The sequence below is a fragment of the Nelumbo lutea genome, chromosome 5, assembly GCF_056320005.1.
Source record: "Nelumbo lutea isolate HS-2025 chromosome 5, American lotus-T2T, whole genome shotgun sequence".
In the NCBI taxonomy this organism is placed as follows: domain Eukaryota; kingdom Viridiplantae; phylum Streptophyta; class Magnoliopsida; order Proteales; family Nelumbonaceae; genus Nelumbo; species Nelumbo lutea.
The window spans coordinates 33,204,053-33,226,042 of NC_142688.1; the positions used below are offsets into that span (position 1 = coordinate 33,204,053).

At 35.1% G+C, this 21,990-nt stretch overlaps 2 protein-coding genes across 6 annotated transcripts; one reads left to right on the plus strand and one right to left on the minus strand.

Moving 5' to 3' along the window:
• Positions 1 to 559: 559 nt before the first annotated feature.
• LOC148851562 (terpene synthase 10-like) lies at positions 560 to 6,024 on the minus strand. The gene is made up of 7 exons (XM_088945691.1): positions 5,788 to 6,024; positions 5,425 to 5,689; positions 4,921 to 5,308; positions 3,792 to 4,010; positions 1,721 to 1,859; positions 1,371 to 1,622; positions 560 to 1,237 (listed from the first exon to the last, which is right to left on the minus strand). Exons 1-7 carry the CDS (start codon positions 6,022 to 6,024, stop codon positions 944 to 946), a joined length of 1,794 nt encoding a protein of 597 aa, XP_088801817.1. The 3' UTR covers positions 560 to 943.
• A 10,528-nt stretch (positions 6,025 to 16,552) lies between these two features.
• Positions 16,553 to 21,532, plus strand: LOC148851563 (uncharacterized). 5 transcript variants are annotated; one of them, XM_088943308.1, is made up of 6 exons: positions 16,553 to 16,690; positions 17,104 to 17,195; positions 19,805 to 19,900; positions 20,042 to 20,138; positions 20,281 to 21,010; positions 21,111 to 21,532. In XM_088943308.1, the coding sequence occupies exons 3-5, from the start codon at positions 19,886 to 19,888 to the stop codon at positions 20,481 to 20,483; spliced, it is 315 nt and encodes a 104-aa protein (XP_088799434.1). In that variant the 5' UTR covers positions 16,553 to 16,690; positions 17,104 to 17,195; positions 19,805 to 19,885; the 3' UTR covers positions 20,484 to 21,010; positions 21,111 to 21,532. The 5 variants fall into 5 exon arrangements, with proteins under 5 accessions (XP_088799434.1, XP_088799436.1, XP_088799432.1 ...); XM_088943310.1 differs by having other exon boundaries at positions 20,281 to 20,790; XM_088943306.1 differs by having other exon boundaries at positions 17,104 to 17,160.
• The last annotated feature ends 458 nt before the right edge of the window (positions 21,533 to 21,990 follow it).

Genomic DNA, 21,990 nt, shown 5'->3' on the forward strand with positions numbered 1-21,990 from the left:
TGGTAACAGAGAGAATTTGTAGATTTTTGCACGGAATTGCTTTTCAATGTCGCATACCAACTAAAAATAAGTAGAAATCAGTCAAATCATATCTGTTTCTGGTAGAAATGTTTTTGGGGTTAATCAATACAGTTGGTTTTTTTTTTTTTTTTTAATTTCCCTATCACATCACATCACATCAATAACTATTTTTATTAAAAAAATTATAGATTATTGTTGGCATTTAAAATCAAATTTGGCATTTCATGAAAAAGTGGCAATTGTACTGATACTAAAAATAGATTTTGTTTACGTAAATAATAGCCTGTTTTAACAAATATTTGTATTGATAAACCCCAAAGTTTTTAAGTTAATTACTTAGCAGCTTGAATTGTGGCAATATAGTAACTTGAGTATTAGTCAAGCATTTAGGATGTATTTGGTTTGAATTAAAATGTAGGGAACCCTACCATTCCCCTCATTGCACTACCTTCTTCTTTCAAACCAAGGCAGCCTTAATTACAAACAAGGAAAAAATGAAAAAGGAAGAGATATTTAATTTCAATAGATATTAAGACATATGCATGTTATATAACCCCATAAACATTGAAATATACAATCTATCATAAAACCCTAACCAACCCAAATTAAAACGGATTTACCAGTGACCATGGTTCTCAAAACCGGATTGGACTGGAAAAATCAGGAATCAGACACTTGATTGGTTCCGTTTTATCTCAGAACTGTCATTTTGGCCAGAAACCATTGATTTGGTCAGTAAATTGCTGATCGAGGTGATCGATTCGTTTGAACCGTCAAGCTGTTTTTGGCCGTTTATTATTATTTTTGTTGTTTTTGTCAGAATGGGCCATCCATTTGGTTTGAACAGTTGGACCATTTGACTCGGAATCCGGACCTCTGAACGGTTTGCTGTCCGGTTCAGTTTTAAAAACCTTGCTAATAACTATACCATAAGGGAAATGGGTTCAACCAATAATGACATAATTCCATCTTTGAGCTTCCAGTCAGCAACTCCATGCCCATGTCGATACTGGTACATGAAGAGGGCTGTTTGTGCAAAATTTACTGCACTAGTTATAAATAGTGGTGGGAAAGGAGCAGAGGCATGTTCATTCATCTGCTTCCATGTCTTAGCAACCAGAGCTCTGATGTGTTCACGGGCGATTTCCTCAGAACAATCAGTGTCATGCATGTAACATTGGATTGATTTTGGAACATCACCTCTCCTCAACTCATCCTAAAAGAGGAAAAACAGAGATCAATCCAAATCTCATGAATTGTCATCTAGTTTTAAACTGAGTTATATTTGAAAAAGATGATATATGGAGTTGATCTGACTAATAAGGCAGTTTGGTTTGCTTCACACTTACTGATGAAGTTCCAAAATCATCAGCAAATCGAAAAATTAAGGATGATGACCGTATGATATTTGAGTATTTTCCCAGTTGCTCCAGTGCCTCCTTTGTGATGTTGTCTCTCGATGAGCAAAGATAATTCTGAGTTAGAACGAGAGGCAGTCCTACTGAAATCCAGGCATTGTTCATATACTCCTCAAGTGTTGGTTTATATCCATTGTGGTGCCACATTGCCTCCACCAAGTATGCTTTGCATAAGTCCACCCACTATAATATAAGAGAGAGCCATTTAAATTACAGACAAATCAAAAAGAACTGATGATGAAGAAAAAACATGGAAGAAAGAAATTAAAGAGATAGAGTACCTCTTTCTTCAAGTATTTTAATATGTCGTGGCCATGCTCTTTAATGAAGTCGTAAGCCAATTCATTGGTTGTGTTGTAGAGAGCCATAAAACATATTTTCATGTACTCTGGAAGATCTTGTAAGTTATTTATATCCCACCTGCAAATCCAGTGTTGCTGAGTTTAATTCAAACTTTTTACTCATCTACATGAAGTTTGAGTTTTAAGCTCTTTAATATTGGTGTTCTTGCTCCCCCTTCTTTTTATTTAATTATCCTCATCTGTTGAGGTTCTGTAGTATATATATGTGTGTGTGTTATTTATTTATTTATAAATAAAATTTTATATTATATTTTTTAAATTTATTATATTATTTATTTTTTTATAAAAAACATATATATATATATATATATATATAATGAAAATAATACTTATATTTTTGTTTTTATTTTATTTAAATTAATATATTTTATTTTTTTAATAGTTTATTAATTTTTAAAGAAAACAAGTTGGATTAGATCAGATTTGACTTACCGATAAGATTTGAGTAAAAATCAAGTCCTATTGGATCCAATCAGATCTTCAGATTGGATCGGATCTGGCATAAACAGTGTCGCATCGAATCTTCTGCCTTTCCATCTTTTATTGTCAAACAGAAAAAAAAAAAAAACCTGTTTTTTTAGGTCTAATGATATTTGAGAAACCTGAAAGATTTTTTGACAAGACTTGAAAAACAGGCTCTTAGTAATTTCAGAAACAATTATATAAAATCTTCCCATATAGGTATCTAATTGCAAACAAGTGAGTAACCAAAGATGCCCACTTAGGGGTGTGGGTACTATAGCCACTTAAAGTGTGGTGGTTTGAAATGATAAATTTTAGAATATATTAAAGCTTTAGTAATATTAATGTTTCGTACTATGGTGGCTTGGTCTCTTACAAAGCATTGGAATTTGAAAATTGAAAAGTAAATACTTTTGTCAAAATATAACCATCCTCAGTCTGTGTTAATAAACATGTTTTTACATGGTGCATTTTAGAACCTAAGAGAATGGGCATGCATTATAGTGCTGAACACTCCCTTAATTGTAAAGGCAAAGGCTTTAACAGTATACCAATTGGCCTAGTTGGTAATCTTTGATTTGTTGTCATAGGAATAGGGGTGCAAATGGATGGACCAAGTCCGATTTTATTTTGTTGGATTTAGTATCTCTATTTTGGACCTTTGGATCAGATCGAATTGGATCATATGATTTGATCAAAAATCGGAATGAATTCGAACCATTCCCTTATTCATTTATTTATGCATATATTATTTATATTGTTTTTTTTTTTGTAAATTTGTTCTATTATTTTTTTTTATAACACACACACACACACACACATATATATATGATGAAAATAGTTGACAAGAAACTTGTATTTTTTTTCTTGTTTTTCTTTGTTTAAATTGTTAATTTGTAACAATTTATTATTTTTTAAATTAAACCATATCAGATTCAATCCGAATATCCGACTTCCTTATTAGATTCAAAATCAAATCAATGTTTGTGAGATCCGATTGGATCAGATCTTCTGTTCATGGTATGAGATAAGATTTGGATATATACCCTAATTCAAATTTGATCCAATCCATTTGCATCCTATATAAGAGTGTTTAACCAAACTGTGGGCCTTTTTTCTAAGCCAAACTGATGATCCTTCAGTTTTTGGAAAATTGTGAACTGAAACTAATTAATTAATCAGTTCAATTTTTTATTGATTCGGTTCTTTAGTTTTTTGAGTTTTGTAATTTATACTATATATTATAAAATGATTATATAATTATATAATATAAATAATATAAATATATACCGGTTGGATCGATTAACCACTGGAAACTAATTTTTCACATTTATAAACCAAAACCAAACTGGTATCTTTGATTTTTCTAAAATACTAAAGTGATCAGTTTGGCCAACCGAAATAGTTGTAGCATAACTTGGGATCAAATCATCAAATCCCTTTCTAACCCAAGGTTGGTTATAGGTTTGGTTTCTCATTTTATAGCTGCACGAGAGAGAGAGAGAGAGAACAATTCTTAAATACCAACCTTTGAACTGCCTCAGTAAAGAGCTGGAGTTCGTCAAGAGAACCATAAATATCATAAACATCGTCAATTACATTTATAAGAGAAACGGCTTTCGTAAGTTGTCGTCTACCAAATCCGAACTCAGGCTGAAACATGGCTCCAACAGTAAACAAGAAACACTCCACTAACCAGTCTCTAGAAAAGCTTAGTGCCTTTCCCAGGCCCAAGTTGTTCCACCACCTGAATGCATTGTGAAGGAAGAAATTTAAAGTTAGAAGCATTAATTTTTGTCTAAGAAAGTGCCAGTTTCTATATGTCTGGATATGGTCATGCATCGAAACAAGATTAAACTCGAGGTTTTTTAAAACCCAACTGAACAGGGAGCCGTTGGGTCTGGTTCCCGGGTTGAACAGTCCAACTGTTCAAATTAATGTTTAAAAAAATGATCCGGAAATGGAATCATTTTGGGCACTGGTTTCTGGGTCAATGGTCCAACTGTCCAGTTGGAACAGATGGCCTGTTCTGACAGTAAAATTAAAAAATAATTAAAAAAATAAAAAACAGTCAACTGTTGAACAGGTCAACAATTTGTTGACTTTTTCAACGGTTTTGACCAGATTCCAGGTTTAGAATAAAACGGAACCGATTGCCTAGACGATTCTTAGGCCGAACGGTTCCCAGTCCGGTCTGATTATAAAAACATTGATTAAACATTAGAAATAAATGGTTGGACTGGTTAGCTTACATTGTTCTTCTTGAGGCAACCGCACTGAATTGGAACCCACCGTTGCTAATTAAACAAGTACTTGATATTGTGATAATATTTGTTAATGGTTATTACATGTAATATATATTTTGTGTCTTTATTTATTATAAATGCACATGTTATATATATATATATAGTCTCAAGTTATTCTACCTAAAAGCTTAAACTGTTAAGCAAGGTCTCTGAATAGGTTTTTTCACACGAGGGCTATTTGGTTTTAAGTATGGACAAACATAAAAGCTTAAGCTGTTAAGCAATGATCAAACACTAGATCAGTTGGTCAAATAGGATCTAATGCCATCATAAGAAACCCTTCAACATAAAAGCTTAAGTTGTTAGGTGAAGTCCCAAGTGATTTTATTCTCTGATCATGTAGAAGTATACCTGGAGACATGCTTTAGGTCCTCTTGATGCGTCGCCTGCACCAAGTTGAAGTCTAACTTAGCAAATTTAAGTAACAAGGGATCCATATCTTCTCTCATCCCATATGTATCTAAGAACCATCTGGCCTCCATCCTTTGCATCCTCCAATGCAAAGGCAGTTCCATGGCATGGCTGATTTCTCTGGTAAGGTCTGGGGCTATATTCTCTTTGAGCTTTTTCTTGAGCTGTCTTCTTGTGAAGCGTTGCGCCTCATCCAGGATGCTTTCGCCTTCGAAAGCATAATAAGAAGCTTCATACAAACTCAATATTGTCCTTATATCCTTGCAAACAGGTCCACTAAAAGTAAAATAACCATCGCCTACCTCCTCCTTAAAGCTCTTAAAGACATCTGATTATTCAATTTGTTCAGAAACATCTACTGGTTAGAGAGAGAGACCCAAAAATTGAATTAAAATAAGAAAGAAAGAAAGGGAAAAAAAAAAGTGAAGAAAGAGATCTCAGTACCCTGAGAGACTTGAAACCCATGTTGCCTAAGGAGCCTGAATCTTAAAGCTTGGGCATATATTTCTTCCCCCGCACAGAAGTTGTTGTCCTTGATGGATATTATAGTCTCTAGAGCCCTCTTGATCTCAGTTTGGAAGTGATACCCCACTCCTAACCTCTCAACTGTGTCAATGAGCTCTAGCAGTGCCAATGGCTCAGCCACCTCATTGAACTTTCTTCTGACTTCCTCCCCCAGCTTCTTGGCCCCCCTCACGTATCTCTCCCCCTATTGAAATAATCAAGCTTAACTTAATGTAAACAATATGTTCAGTAACAAAAAATAGTTAAAAAGAGAGTAATTAATGTATAAATGATAATAATCACCGTGAAATCAGTTTTCAGAGATTGCACAAAATCATTATCCCATATGCTTGGCTGATAGTTTCCTGATCGCCTAGCAGCTGCTGTGAATTGGGATACTAGAGAGCTACAGAAGAATAATTGGACATGCTGAGACGTCACATGAAGATTTTGCAGTGGCCTAGCCAGGGGATCACATGTTTGTGAAAATTTCTTGGAGGAGAAAAGAGATGAGTGTGAAAAGGAAATAGAAAGAGCCATTGAGCTGAGGTTAGCGAATGTATGTGGAAATTAAGGGCTATGAGCATTTATATATTAATCCAGTTGCATGTATCCTACAGAAATTCCCAAAATATAATCACTTCAAGTCTTCAATTATGCACAAGTGGTAGATTTAAAAAGTAGCCACTTTGATAATGGACCCCTTATTAATTAATTGTTATGATCAAATCAGCAGATCCTGTCATATCCCGTCTCCAATAATTCTTAACATGTTTCATGTGTTAGAAATTAAGAATAAATTAATTAACATAGTATCATATTTTCATTATTATATTTTTATTCAATTCTTTGGGAAATATGTATGTTTTTTTCATATGGAAATTTTAGAATAAATTAGACATTATATAATATATATTATTAATAAAATGAATTGACAAAAAAACACCAATAAAATGAAATAAAAATATATGTTAATTTTATGTGGACACATGGATATATATACAACAACTTAATCAAATCTTAATTATATCAGATGTCAATATAATTATAGAACTTATTTTCTTTCTTGAGAGAAAATCCAGTGGCTCATTCATTGAATTGCATATTCCTCAACAGGAACTTAATCTCGTAGGCAGAGGAAGTTTTCAGTAGGAAGCTAAATTCAATTAGTGGGGATGAAAACCTTTTTTTTTTTTTTTTTCCAGTAGAAGGGGCTGCCTAGTTATTATGCATTATTTATATGCGTTTATGGACAACTTGTCAGTATTGATAAAAGTTGCTTTCTCACATCTGGGAAAGCCTCTCCATCCCGAATTGGGATTGCTGTTGCGGCCATTGAATTTCAGCAAAAAACAGTTCCCCTTCACCTACCTACCTTAGGTTCTCTAATCTCAAAGGGAAGACATAAAGCTATTCACTTTGCAAATTTGCTGGAGAAAATATCAAGGCGTTTAGCTTGTTGGAAAGCTAAGTTTCTCTGAAAAAATTACATTCATTAAACATGTTCTTGTTGGAAAGTATTCTTGTTGGAGTGCGTGGAGGAGAAGAAGAAATTTTTCAGAAAAGAAATCTACAATCTATGATTAACCCTTTTCTTGTAGGTTTGCAGTTCGTCCGGATTAGATTCGGATCGTCACACTTGTAGCCCTATGATATGTGTTTTCCTTGTTGTGATTGAATGTCAATTTTGGCTACTAATAATTTCAGACCAAAATCTTGAAAATTGTAACATGTTTTGGACACCAAACCTTTAGCCGAATTGACCCAATTTGGTCCAAACTAGTTGGATTGAACCCATGGTTTGATGGGGTCTAATCTCAGCCCCATGGGTCACGTTTTAAGTGAATTAAATTCGGTTATGGGCCAAGGGTTTGATGGCCCATTACATGATACAATTCAGCCCTCCCTTGTAAGACCTAATTTTTGTTAAGTTAAAGCAACATCAACCCAATTTTCTACATAATTGCTATATGGGTCGAACTACTTTTTGCAGTTTAGCCCATGGGCCATAAGTACTTGGCCCATGTTTAATCGTATGTGACTCTCTATGAACATCATGGCTGAATGCACATCATTGTCATGATGCCCTCAGTTCATTGGATGATCTCCCTTTTCAATGGGCACCCTGATCGGATTCCTCCCTAAGAGGAACCTCGTAGAACCCTAGCTCTTTTAGGATCCATTTGAATCTGACTTTATGAAAGTCAGTGGGAGCCACTTTGGTATGACCTAAATCAAACTCAGGGACTATTTTAATTTGTTCCCTCAAGTTAATATAAGTTCAAGTGATAGGGAATTTCATATGATGAATTTTCTAAAGGCCTTCCGTCATTAGCATGAAAGCGGGCTGAATCAACATTGAGAAAATGCACCATAAAATTGGGCTATCCATTTATTGGTCTAGTTGGTTGGATTGTTTCATAAGATGATAGAGGCATCATAGAACGATGTGGGAGAGGCCTATCCTAAAATGGAAGACTCTTTCACGGTACCTTGGGGTCCACAATATGACAGGTTAGCACTTACTAGATAGAAAATGTTTAACCTAAAATGGCAATGAACCTTGTTTGATAGAGGCCAAAGGGAAAGCTCATTTGATGGGTGAATAGGATCCTTCATAGAAAGTGGTGGGGTTTTGCAGATGAAACAGTTGGCTCAATGCACTTATGTGATTTCCCACATTTCCAGAGACATGGACCATATCTCTGTCACTGGGATAGGAGGAAAATCTTAGAGATGAATAAATGAAGATGGAGCATAGATAAATGACCATTCTTTGTTAAATAACATGAATCAATTTTAAGTTGTGGACTAATATCTATTGGCTTTTATCAGAAATGGCAAATGGACAATTTGCCAAATTGTTGGATGATAACAAACTTAAGGGACCCAACTATGCTGACCGATATCGTAACCTTAATCTGGTTCTGACGTCCAAGAAATTGGACAAGGTTGTTAAGAACCTTGCTCCGGAACATCCGGGTGATAGGGCTTTTGAGGCACGTAAGAAAGAGTATCGGGAATGGGAGGAGAATGATTCTCTTGCCCGGTGTTTCACCATAGCATCTTTGGACAATCAATCCAAAGATAGTTCGATAAGATCGAAGTGTCCAAGGATATCTTGGATAGTCTGGAGATGAAGTATGAGGAGCAGAATCGTTTTGCCTATCAAAAGGTCCTCAAACTATTGATGACAACTCAGATGACCGAGAGCCAACAGGTACATGACCATTGTTTAAAAATGATGGGTTGTATCAACGAATTAGAGGCTCTTGGTTCTTAGCTAGATGATGACACTAAAACTGATGTCATCTTAAACTCTCTGCCTCCCTCTTTCAATCAGTTTGTCATGAATAAGCTAAAAGTTAGCCTTCAGGAACTCAACAATATGTTGTAGAGGTCCAAATAACTGATCAAGAAGAATAAGCCATGCTTGTTGAAGGTGGCATGTTAGACAAAAGAAAGAGGAATGGCAAGAAGAAACCTTAGAAGAAAGCAAGCAAGCCAAAAAAATAGAAAAAAGACAAAGCATCGGATGCGTGTCACTTTTGCAAACAGACCAGGCACTAGAAGAGGAATTGTCCTCAATATCTGGAAACCAAGAACAAAGAAGGTAATTTCAAATCTCTTGTCATAGAGACCAATATATTGGTCACTTTTACATCATGGGGTATTGACTCCGAGACTTCTACTCATGCATGTAACACGTTACAGGGGTTCAAATAAAGCAAAAAGCTGAGTGACGACGAGATGATCCTTTACTTGGGACTTCTACAACAGTTGCAGCTACAGGTATAGGAATTGTAGATCTAGTTTTTAGAGAATGAATTGTTAAACTTAAAGATTGTCTTTATGTAGTTTTTTTGAGAAGAAATTTGACTTTTGTTTCAAAATTGTGCGAGGATGGCTATTGTATTTTGTATAGTGACACAATTACTATTAAATTGAATAACAAATTCCTTACTCACGGAGAACTTGAGAATGGTGTCCATGTCCTCTGTCTTTCTCTAGAAACAAACATAACCGAAACTACATCGAAAATTGTCTCCAAGAAAAGAACACGTGATACAGTTAATCTTACGTGCCTATAGCATTACCAACTTGACCATATTAATATAAATTGCATCACAAGATTGGTAAATGATGGTCCGGTGGATTTTCTAACTATAGAAAATCTTCTAACTTGAGAACCTTGCTTTTAGAGTAAGATGACGAAACGACCATTTGCGGGAAAGCCTGAAAAATCTATGGGCACATTTGACCTAATACATACTGATGTATGTGGTCCCATGAATGTTAGGACACGCAACCAACACTATTATTTTTAACTTTCACTGATGATTATTCTTGGTATGGTTACGTGTACCTAATGAGACATAAGTCCGAATCCTTTGAAAAATTCAAAGAGTTCAGACAAGAAGTTGAGAAACAGTTGGGGAGACAAATCAAAGCCCTTCGATCAAATCAATGAGTCAAATATCTCTCCGACGAATTCAAGGACTACTTATAGGCCAATGGGATTGTATCATAGTTAGCTCCTCTTGCTAACTCTTTGACACACAACTAAATGGTGTTAGAGAGGAGAAAGTAAACTCTATTAGATATGGTTTGATCATTCATCGTTCACTCAGAACTACTTATATCTTTTTGGGGGTTGACTTATACGGAAGCTATGTTGGACATAGATTCATTGAAGTGGGTAGATGGCATGAGAGTTGAGATGGACTCAATGGAAACCAATGGAGTCTAGACTCTCGTAGATCCACCCTCAGGGTGAAAGAGATTGGTTGCAAATGGATCTACAAGAGAAAGAATTGCCCCGATGGGAAGGTTAAGACCTACAAATTTCGTCTTGTAGCGAAGGGGTACACTAAAAAAGAGGGAATCGATTATAAGGAAACATTTTCTCCAATTGCCATGCTTAAATTCATACAGATTCTGCTAGCTATAGTAGCACACTGACTATGAGATTTGGCAAATGGATGTCAAAACCGCATTCCTGAGTGGATATGTTACTGAAGACATCTATATGTAGCAATCACAAGGTTTTATTGCTGCTAGTTAGGAACACATAGTGTGTAAACTTAATCGATCCATTTATGAACTTAAGCAAGGTTCAAGAAGTTGGAACATCCGATTCGACTCTACCGTCAAATAGTTTGACTTTGAGAAGAATCTGGATGAACTCTATATTTACAAAAAATTAGTGGGAGATAAGGTTATGTTCCTGATTCTGTATGTAGACAACATTATACTCATTGGGAATGATGTTAGAATGTTGACTACGGTGGAGGTATGACTTTCACAGTAGTTCTCCATAAAAGATCTTGGAGAAGCCTCCTACATCTTGGAACTTCGACTCTATAGAGATAGATCGAAAAGGATAATAGGATTATCCCAAACTACTTACATTGAAAAAATTACCAACAGATACAACATGGAGAAATCCAAGAAGGGATTTGCCCCTTTCAGACACAGAGTCACTCTCTCCAAGGGTATGTCTCCCAAGACTCCCAATGAGATTGAGGGCATAAGAGAGGTTCCCTATGCCTCTGTTGTAGGAGTATCATGTATGCCATATTGTGCACTCGGCTAGACATTGCCCAGGTTGTAAGTATAGTAAATAGATACCAGTCAAATCCAGGACAGGAGCATTGGACTGTTGTAAAGAACATAATCAAATACATTCGAATGACAAAAGGGTTTTGTCTAGTCTTTGATGGTAGTTCACTACAGATATTTGGGTATACTGATGCTGATTTCCAATCAGACCCAGATGATAGAATGTCTACATCTGGTTTAGGGGTATAAACGGTATTTGATTATCCAATTCTGAATTCAATATTCGACGTAATCGAATTGAATTCAAATGGTTCGATAAATTTAATGGTCGAATTCAAATTTACACACATTTTATCGATTAATTTATCGAATTCGAATTCGCATTCACGTTGATTCGATTCCATTAATTATATACATTAATATATATTAATAATAATTGTAAAGATTTAAAGTATTAAAGAGGGGTCATGTCTCTCTCTCTTCTCGATGACGCTTTCCCTCCCCTCTCTCTCTTGTCCTTTCATCTCCCTCTTTTTTTAAGTTTTAATTTCATTCTTCTTCCTTCTCTTCTCTTCCTCTCTCTCTCTCTCCCTCTGTCTTTTCTATTCGCATTCCTCTTCTCTTCCTCTCTCTTCCTCTCTTTTTATTCCCAATCTTTGTAAGCACTGATGACAATATTTATGATAGCAGTCAAGCATTGGTCACTGGCCACAACCATCTCCTTCGCCACTGCTCAAACTCAAATTCAACGTCTCAAGGTCCTCAACTGTCCAGCATCACCAGTTGTTGTGTTGCAACAATCTAGCATCATCGGCCAACACTGCTCACTACCATCGCATTTGCACTACCGGAAACCCACAACTGTCGCCGTCACACACTCACACTTGGCCCACTACTGGGAACCCATGATTTCCGCCGTCAATCCCCTGCCTCTTTTCTCAAGCTAACCACTTGCTTTTCTTTGCAAACTCAGGCATTTAATATTCTAGGCCCTCATGTTGATCGAATTCAAATATTCAATTTAATAATCGAATTCGAATTGAAACATTCGATATCCGTTGAATATCGAATCGAATTCAAATATTGTTTTTTATAATTGATTTCGAATTCGAATCTAGACTAATTCGATTCGAATTCCATCTGTTTACAAGCTTAATCTGGTTACATCTTCATGATGGGGTCCTGTGTAGCCAAAAACACTCCATGACCCAGGCCAAGCACATTACTATAAGTGAGATTGCCTAATGGATGAAGCTGTTCATCGTAGAATTTGGAATCCTACCATCATTACAAGAAAATTGACCTTTGGCAACAGGCAATTCATTACAGTTATAGATGGTTGTTGCCAAAAGATAAGCATTAACAACAATTGATCAACGTTGTTGCTAAATCAAATGAATTGGAAACAAAGCTTACCACCGTTTGCTTATTGCATATCCAATTGCTACTAAATCAGTGAATTGGAAACTAATTTGAACCAAGCCATTGAATTTTTAGCAACAATCATTGAAAACTGTAGTTATAAACATATTTTATTATTTGATAACCAAGTAATTAATTAATCAAAATAGGATCAACTTCTGACATCACAATTAAAATAACAATATACAAAAAATTATTAAACAAGATATAAAAATATAAAAAGTTGAAGAAAACTTGTAAAAATTATATTAAATATTTAAATATAATGATTGAGATGTTTAAAAATATAGAAAATTGCACAAAGGGAAGAAAACTCAATGCTTTTGGATTTTAACCTTTTATTTCTATTTTTGGAGTTCAACTATGATAACAAACTTAGTAATGGGACCTTGGGGCAAGAATGGTTAACCTCTTAGTTGTTTTTTATCAATGTTTAAAAAACCGACTTAAAGGGAGGTTGAACTAATTTTGCATCCAGGTCACAAGTCACCAGTTTGACCATTTGGGTCGAGTACATTAGACTACGCCACATCAATATATATGGGAAATATCCCAACATTTTTTTTGGTTTTTAACTTTTAACCATCAAAGAATCGATATCATTAACCAAATTAGTTAACCAATCATGATCCTTGGGTCACAAATTACACACTAAATTAACTTAAATCCTAATATTTAGAATTTTTGTCTAAATAAACAATTAAAATTAAAATATAAATATAAATATAAACTAAACAAAAATAAAACTTATATGTATACATGTAATTGACATGTTTGACCCAAATGATCAAACAAATGTATCACCTAGAGGCAAGACATTGGATATTTGGGATCTGATCCGATCTGATTTTTTTTTTAAATTAATAAGTTATTAAAAAATAAATATAAAAATTTAAATAAAACAAAAACAAAAAATGCAAATATATTTCAACTATTTTCATCATTTATATACATGTTTTTTTTTTACAAAAAATTATATAATATAACAAATTTGTAAGAATTTAATATAAATAATATATTTATAAATAAATAAATAACATATATATGTGTTATATATACTCTACTAAAATATATAGATTTAGAGGCTCCTGGTAGAGGTGGTCCCAAAAAAATGCTTCTATAACACATTAAAGAAGGCAACATTATTTCTTTGTCATAGAGGTGTTTTGTTATGCCTAAAGGTGTAAATCGGTCTGGCATGAATTTGGACCGGCCTAGCCTAGCCCAGTCCAACACGATGGTCCGCGGGCTGTGCCAGGCCCAGCATGACCCACCGTTGACTCGGGTAGTCAAACCGTCGACCTGTTGGACCTACACAACGATTTTTGGATATTTTTTATTTTAATTATTTTTTTAATTTAGAATGGGCCATCTATTCGGATGGGATAGTTGAACCATTGACCCAAAAACCGATGGCCAAAATGGTTCTATTTTCAAGGACAATGGACTGTTCAAGGTCCGGTTCCTGGGTTGAATCGAACGGTTGGCCCGTTCTGACAAAAAAAATTAAAAAATAAAAAATGGCTAAAAACTATTGGACGGTTCGAACGGTTTGACTGCCCGAGTCAGCAGTTTGCTGACCAAATCAATGGTATTTGGCAAAATGGCGATCCTAGGGTAAAACAAATGGGCCATCTATTCGGATGGGATAGTTGAACCATTGACCCAAAAACCGATGGCCAAAATGGTTCTATTTTCAAGGACAATGGACTGTTCAAGGTCCGGTTCCTGGGTTGAATCGAACGGTTGGCCCGTTCTGACAAAAAAAATTAAAAAATAAAAAATGGCTAAAAACTATTGGACGGTTCGAACGGTTTGACTGCCCGAGTCAGCAGTTTGCTGACCAAATCAATGGTATTTGGCAAAATGGCGATCCTAGGGTAAAACAAAACTAGACCCCTAACCGGTTCCTAGTTTTTCCAGTCTAACCATCCAATCCGGTCCGGTTTTGAAAACCATGTCTGGTTATGTGTCGATTTTTAAAACAATCACTAAAAACTTCATTTATAAAAATAAGGGTAAATTACAAAGATCATCCTTGTTCTATGGGGTCAGTGACAAAGTCCCCCTTGTACTTTTATTGCAACAAAAACCCCCATGAATTTTAACCGTTAGACAAAGACCCCCCTTGGCCGTTAAGTCAGACGATAAAAAGCACTAAATTACCAAAATACCCTACTAATCTTTTTCTATTTTATTTTTCTTGCCTTTTTTTTTCTCTTAAAACCTATTTCTATCAAAACCAACCGAAAATTTTCCGATTAACGCATTGGTCCGATCATGGTAGGAGAAAAATAACTCCAACTCAACTCTGTTTAAACTTTAAACTTGGTTGTGTAAAACCCAAAACACCATACACAGTAATAAGATAAAGTCCGACATGCTTTTTTATGGTCATCTTAGTGTAGGGAAAATAATAAAACTATAAAAGAGTCGTCGAAAGTTGTTCATTACCATTACTCCTTACAATTTACAACTGCCAGCTTATTTCCTGGTTTTTGTTTTATGAATGAAATTGCTATTTTCACTGTGTTTCTAAACAAAGGCTTATCTTCCAGGGTACTGTATATTTTTAAAGTCATTCGGGTTTGTATTTCGAACTGAAAGTGAAAAAGCACAGGAACTGAACCTCCGATTGGCACAAAGCTGACAATCCGCAGTGGTTCTTGGATCTGTGAGAAAGAAGAAAGGAAGAACAAAGATTCGGCAATTTTTTCTTTTCCTTGTTCAAAGCTGAATTGAGGAACCAAGATAGATTCCAACTTTCAGAGCTTCAAGAGGGTGGTTTGAGAGGGGAGAAGAGAGAGAGAAAGCTCTCAAATCTTTAACCAGAAGAGACACCAGTTTAAGGTCACTATTGCCAGATAGATGTGCTTGCCAAAGAAGGAAGAGAGAAAGAGAGCAGGTGAGAACCAATTTAATTACAGTGTCCAAAATTAAATCCTCATTCACCATTGCGATTTGTGAGCAATAGAATAACCACATGCTTCCCTACTCCTCTTTCTATAAACCATTAAATTACCATTTATTACCGCTTACCCAACCACCACAAAATTCTCAAGCAACTGCGCAGGGACAAAGACTACGACGACTCTTTTTCCCTTCTAGTTGTCTTGTCTGACTCTTGACCCACCCAAGAACTTTTCCATCCAACGTTTCAAAGATGGGTTAACGCGTTTTTCTCATTTTTTTTATCAATCTTTGTCTTTGTTCTACTGTTCTGTATCTGCATCTCAAGAATTAGAGTTCTGGGTTTATGAAATTCTTGCTATTAAACTCTGTCCTTATTAGTTGTTTGGCAGAGCATAAGGAGGGAGAGAAAGAAAGTCAAGAGCAACCAAAACCAAAAGTAGAATAATAAGGAACTGATTTCCGAGGGGGAGGAGAAAAAACAACAACCCAGTTGATAGAGCTGTTCACGGGTCGGGTTGGGTTGGTTTATTGGCATTTTTCCAACCAATCCGATCTGCTCGATTTATCTAGAAATAAAACCAAAACCGACCCAGTACTAAGTAAAACCGACCTGATCGGTTTAAATCAGTTTGGGTCGGTTTTGTGAACGATTCTCTCGTGTGAACAATAAAGAATTCAAGTCTAACAAAACAAAGGTTGGATGCCTGAAAATTAAAAATGATTTGATGGAATAAAACTAATATTTTGTATATAATATATATTTCTGAAATAAAGCTGAAATATATATATTTCCACAAATATATATAATATCTGAAATATATAATATATATCTAAATGGGTAGTATAAAAATCGAAACCGAACCGAAAAAACGGTTTATATTTTTTGCAATCCAAAATCGACCGATACTAAAGAAAAACCGACCAACTCGTATTAGATCGGACCAGATTAATCGGTTTGGGTCTTGTTATGAACAATCCTACCAGTTCTGGAGTCATACACGCACTTACTAAATGTCGGTTTAAACATCACTTGTCAAAATAAAAATAAGTTGTGACGGTTATGGTCGAGAGTAACGGAAAAACAGAGGAAAGCGGGAGCCGCATCCTGAATTTGAGAAGATGAAGAGTCTTTTTTTTTCATAATAGTTATTATAAGGGTAATATGGAGATTAAAAAATATAGAAAAGAAAAACCAAAACTCTAAACCCGCCCAAACCCATTTTAGCCTTGGCGCTCAACATACACCATGCGCGCAAAACTCTTCTCCGTCCAAATGGGGGAGTGCTCTTCTAGAAGAAAACCTTTCTAGGTGAGTTATTTTCCATTTCCAAATGATTTTCCTCTTTGAAATCGAAGCTGAGACGTTCGAATCATGTTCGATAGTGCATCTCTTTTTTGTCAATAGTAAAACAATAAAAGTTTCTTCCAAACTCTATTATGCCTGTTTTTTTACAACTATCATCTCTTTCTCGTCAATGTATCAAATCTTCTCCATTTTGTTGTTTCAACATCTCCTTTTCTTTTTTATGATTTGTTCACTTTTTATGGTTCAGTTGAATCGCCGTTCTTCGGCCCCCTTCCCTTCTTCTGTTAGGGTTTCTTTAGAAAGAACAAATTGAACGTAGCTGATAAGTTTTTGGGGCTCTTGTTGTACGTACCAAGCTCTTGTTGTTCGTTCCATTGTTTATTTCTTTCCTTATTTATTTTCTTTTTTTTTGGCAGGGGAGGCTCAGCTTGGGTCGTCATAAAGGTTTTGATAGGTGTATGCCATTGCTGATTGTTCGTGCTCACCACCGGTCAACTGCATAAAATAAGTGCAACATTGCATAAGCTTTTTTCCCTTTTTTTACCATAAGTTCTTTTTTTTTGCTTTGTTTCCTTTGGTGGCATTGTATGTTTGTATTTTCTTGTTTACTTCTTGATTGCTAACTTAAGGTTTCTATTTTACAGTTTAAAATTTCTTTGCATGACTCTATTGGGGCTTAGAATATGTTTTAGAAACATATGTACAATATATGTTGCATAGAGTTGAGCTTAGGATGAAAGCAAACATGAATGCCATTCCATATACAGAAAGTGTGCAACATCTCAAATAATAATTATTAATTATTAATTTTTTTATCAATAAGTTTTCAATTTCCTTCTTTACTTGAGAACTTCTATATTAAGAGTTGTATACTTTACAGATGCAAGGATCAAAACCTAGATCTGATAAAAGAAAAAGCTCATTCAAACCATTCCATTTGCACACCCCAGATTTCAGAGTTCAAAAAGACAAAAAAGTACGTCTGGGTTAGTACCACAGTCTGTCCCCATCATTTAACAGTCTTTTCAAAAACTGTTAAAAGCTACTCTTCCTATTTTTTATCTTCTGATTTAGTAGTTGCTTCAGCCTGGGGTATACATCCTTTTTTCTTCAAGGAGAACTGGGGGACAAACCGACAAAGACATATAAAAGTGACCCAACCCAGGATCATCATATAGGAATCCTAATGGCAGACTAGGCGCAACCAGTTGGATGAATCGGCCAGTGGGGAGATTGCATTGAACTCTCACTCAGGCACAACAGTTGAATGCTGCCAGCTAATAACCCACCCACCTTAGTCCAGCAAACAAATTCCTCAACCGCAACACTTGAGGAATCTTTACTGCAAACCTGAATTTCAAACAAAAAATTACGGCTAGTGGGGAGATCTCATGAACTAAAAATTAAATAATCTAATGACCCTACTCAACTGCAAACCTGAATTTCGAAATAGAAAAAAAAGGCTCCTCTTAGTTTTATAAACCTCAATTTTTACTGTAGTCTATGGAAAAGCTCACATTAGAAAGATATTACCGCGGGGGGGGGGTCTCACCTTTTTACTTTGATATCAGAACTTCTGATGTTTTGGTGTGAAACTCAAATCTGATTATAGTATGGGGAAGCCCAGCCATGCAGGAATACAAGCAGACATTTATAAATTCTTTTTAAGTGTTCTTGGAAAACCATCACTGAAGAGATCTATTGAATGGTATTTGTGAGTAATTGAATGCTACTAACTTGTCAAGCCCAAAGTTTGAAAGATAAAAATGCTACCAGCTATGTACTTATATGGTAACAGAAAAATATTAATTGATTATAACACCAAAAAATAATATGTTTAGATTTGGGGAGAATTGGGTTCAGCTGCATATGACATAATAATTGATGTTTCTAAAATGCTATAGTTTGTGGTTTAGTTCATAGAAGTGAAAATTTGGAAAATAATACTAGATCACAACTTCACAAGTGTGAGACCCATTGTGAGTAAAAAATTGTGAGATTCAAACACCTATAATAGAACTCAAGTTTGAATCGAGAGGGTGGAGAAAGAAGAAAAAAAAATTTGATTGAGTTGTAAGTTTCACTTTGAGTATAAAACCATGAATTCCAAAATACTCTTTTTTATTATGACTACAAACTTTAGGTACATGCATATGTATCTACATCGAAATTTTTCCATTAGCATTATCAGTCATCTGTTTTGGAATTCTTCTTTTTATTAGATGGGAGATGTTTGTTGTAATCTTTAGCAGTCTGTTGTATCTTTCTTTTGGAGTGACCTACCCAAATTATATGAGTGTAAACCAGTACTGACAAAAAATTTGGCAAATCAATTAAAATTAGTTTCTTTTTAATCAATTATAGATGATTCCTTACTCCTCACATTAAGTTGCATCACGGTGTCAGTTACCTTTTGCTATGAAATCAGTAGAAGGATTACAGAAAAAGATCCAACAGTATTTCTGAATTCTCTCAATGCTTTATGTCACTACTTAAATCAAAGGAAAGTTGTGTACAGAGTCAAACCAACATCTTGTCTTGATCATCACCAAAAGAGGGTGGACATGTCAATTATTCTGCACGGAGAGAACACCATAAATTAGTCTAAATATCTCCCTAGTTCATAACTCAATTGTATCCTACTTTGGAAAATCAACAACTTTGACAGGAAAGGAAGGGAAAGGTAGGGAAACCTTTATAAACCTTGTTAGAGGTTTTCCTACCTTTCCCTACCTTTTCCTTCAAACAAAACACAGCATTAATTCCTCCAAAGTGAATAGATCATGGAGCAGTAGCCATGAATCAAGAGAGCATAAAAGGTTAGGTTGGTATCTAGTTCACTCTTCCCAAGATCCTGGATGACCAGGACCAACATTGGATAATGGTGCTTTTTGGTTTTTAAAAATTTAGGGCATGCTGTACAATACATATTATGTATTACAAATTGAGTAGTTTATTTTAATGTTACTAAGACCTACATGCATCAGATGTGGTATAGTTTATTTTATTTTAATTCTAAGGAATAGTTCATCTTTTTAATCATCATTGTTGTTCTTAATGTTATTTGGATTTTGTTTAGTTATGCATTTCATACAATGTAAATTGTTTTCTCTTCAGAGATATCTGGTGGAATTAATATGCAGCTTCTTTGTTGCATCATGGACTGGGGTTGTCAAATATCATGGGCCACGGCCCAGCATGCGACCCAAGCAGGTATTATTAGTTAGCAACCTTGTTCTAGGCTTCTTGTAGCTTCTTGGTGTGAGTTGATGTTTCTCTAAGTGGTTACTTAATATTGTTAATTTGTAATACATATGCTTATGGATCTGAATTTCTGTTTTATGGCTTGAACAGGTTTTTGTGGCCAATTATACTTCCATGATAGATTTTATTGTTTTAGAACAGATGACTGCATTTGCTGTAATTATGCAGAAGCATCCTAGATGGGTTGGTAAGCGTCCAAGGCCAATTGTCTATCTGAGTATCCCTAGATACCTGCAGATATTCTATGTATATGCATGCATTCATGTATCTATACCTTTTTTTCCCAGAAATTCTGTGTTATTTGTACTAAATTTTTCTTTTTCTTTTAGTTTTCTTTGCCACATGGTTCAGCCTTGGAGGGCTAGATTTTGTGCTTGAAGGTTGCCACCCACTAAGGGGAAAGAAGAAAGAAAACAAAACGTGCCAATGTTTTTGTGCAATGATGCTTCCGAAGTCCAAAATTTCTGGGTTCTGCATTGTGATTTTGGAGCTCGTGTCAAATTTGATGACTTGTGAAATTGCAGGAGGCTAGTGAATTTCCACTTCTGAAATCCATCAACCCCAAAGACAGCCTTAATGTCCATCCTAGAATGAAAACGACAAGAAGTTTGTAGAGCTGAAAGAAGTGAAATGGGTAACACAATACATGGTGAATAATGCCCAGGTCAATACAAGGTTTCCCGCCAAATTAGATGACCAAAATCTTTGGTCCAGATAACGAGCGGTCAAGTCTCAAGTACACGAAATTTTAGGAAATTTATTCTTGTTTGGAAGACAGAAGGACTCTCACTCGTTCCAATAAGCTTCCATCCCTCGTTTACTCCGGAGAAATTATACCAGTAACCACCGCCCCTACAAATTCTCAGTTCCTGTCATCCTGCTTCTTGCTTTACTTTTTCCAATTTCTATTACCGTTCAGTCTGCACCTCCATTTCTTCAAGACAGAGATGGTGAAGAGGAGTGAAAATAGCTCATGTCAAGACATGAAGCCTTACTTCTTCATGATTAAGCTATCGGGACTCCCCACCCAATAGTTGGGACTGTCAATCTTTTATCTTTGTTAGTTCATTTCTCCTTTTCTTGGCCTTTACGGTTTTTAATCTGTGAACATGCTTTACTAAAACTAAATAACGAGCTTTTTTTTTCTTGTTTTTTGCAGCGGATTCATCCAAATTTTACGAGGCACATTTCAAAAAAAGCAGTTGGAAGAGCAATCCTAGAGGATCGTAGTGGTTAGCGTTGGTTCGTCAAATTAAGATAGACTTCAAGTGGCATATATTTGATAGGATTTTTTTAGTAGATCACTCTATATTGGATGATGAATTTTTACTATTTCGATATAATGGAAATCTAATATTCAATGTAAAGATTTTTGGCAAGAATGGATGTGAGAGAGATGCCAGTACATTTACTCTTAAGACAGACAGTCTTTACATTCTCAAATAGAAGAGAGAGAGGAGCTAGCCCATCAAGAAATTTTTTGTTAATTGTATTATTTATATGATATGAATTTAAAAATTGTAATATATTTTTAACATAATTGCATATAAATTACAGTTGGAATGCAATTTTTATCTTTTATAACATCAATGGGTTCGTTGACATTTTACATGTGTATTTTATTTAGATGATTGGCAATAATTATTATAATATTTACAAAAGTTTATTAAATTAAATATCAACAAGTAAAATGATAATTGGCAATAGTATATGACAATTAACATGATTGTTGTATATGAAACTTTGGGGCAACAATTGCTTGATTGTTGCCTAAGGTGCTTATTAGAGATAAATTTTCAGTTTCAGTTAATATGATTGTTGTCAAAGGTACTATTGAGCAACATATAATCAGTTGTTAAAAATTTATATGGGCAACAATTTTTATTAATTGTTCAATTGTAAGTAGAACATGAGCAGCGGTTTTTCTTGTATTGGGAACAAATTTTGACTTTTGCAAAAGATCAATTTTCTTGTAGTGCATATTACCCATTCCACTGATTATGGACGTCTAAATTTAGAAGTTAGTATCAACGGAGAAT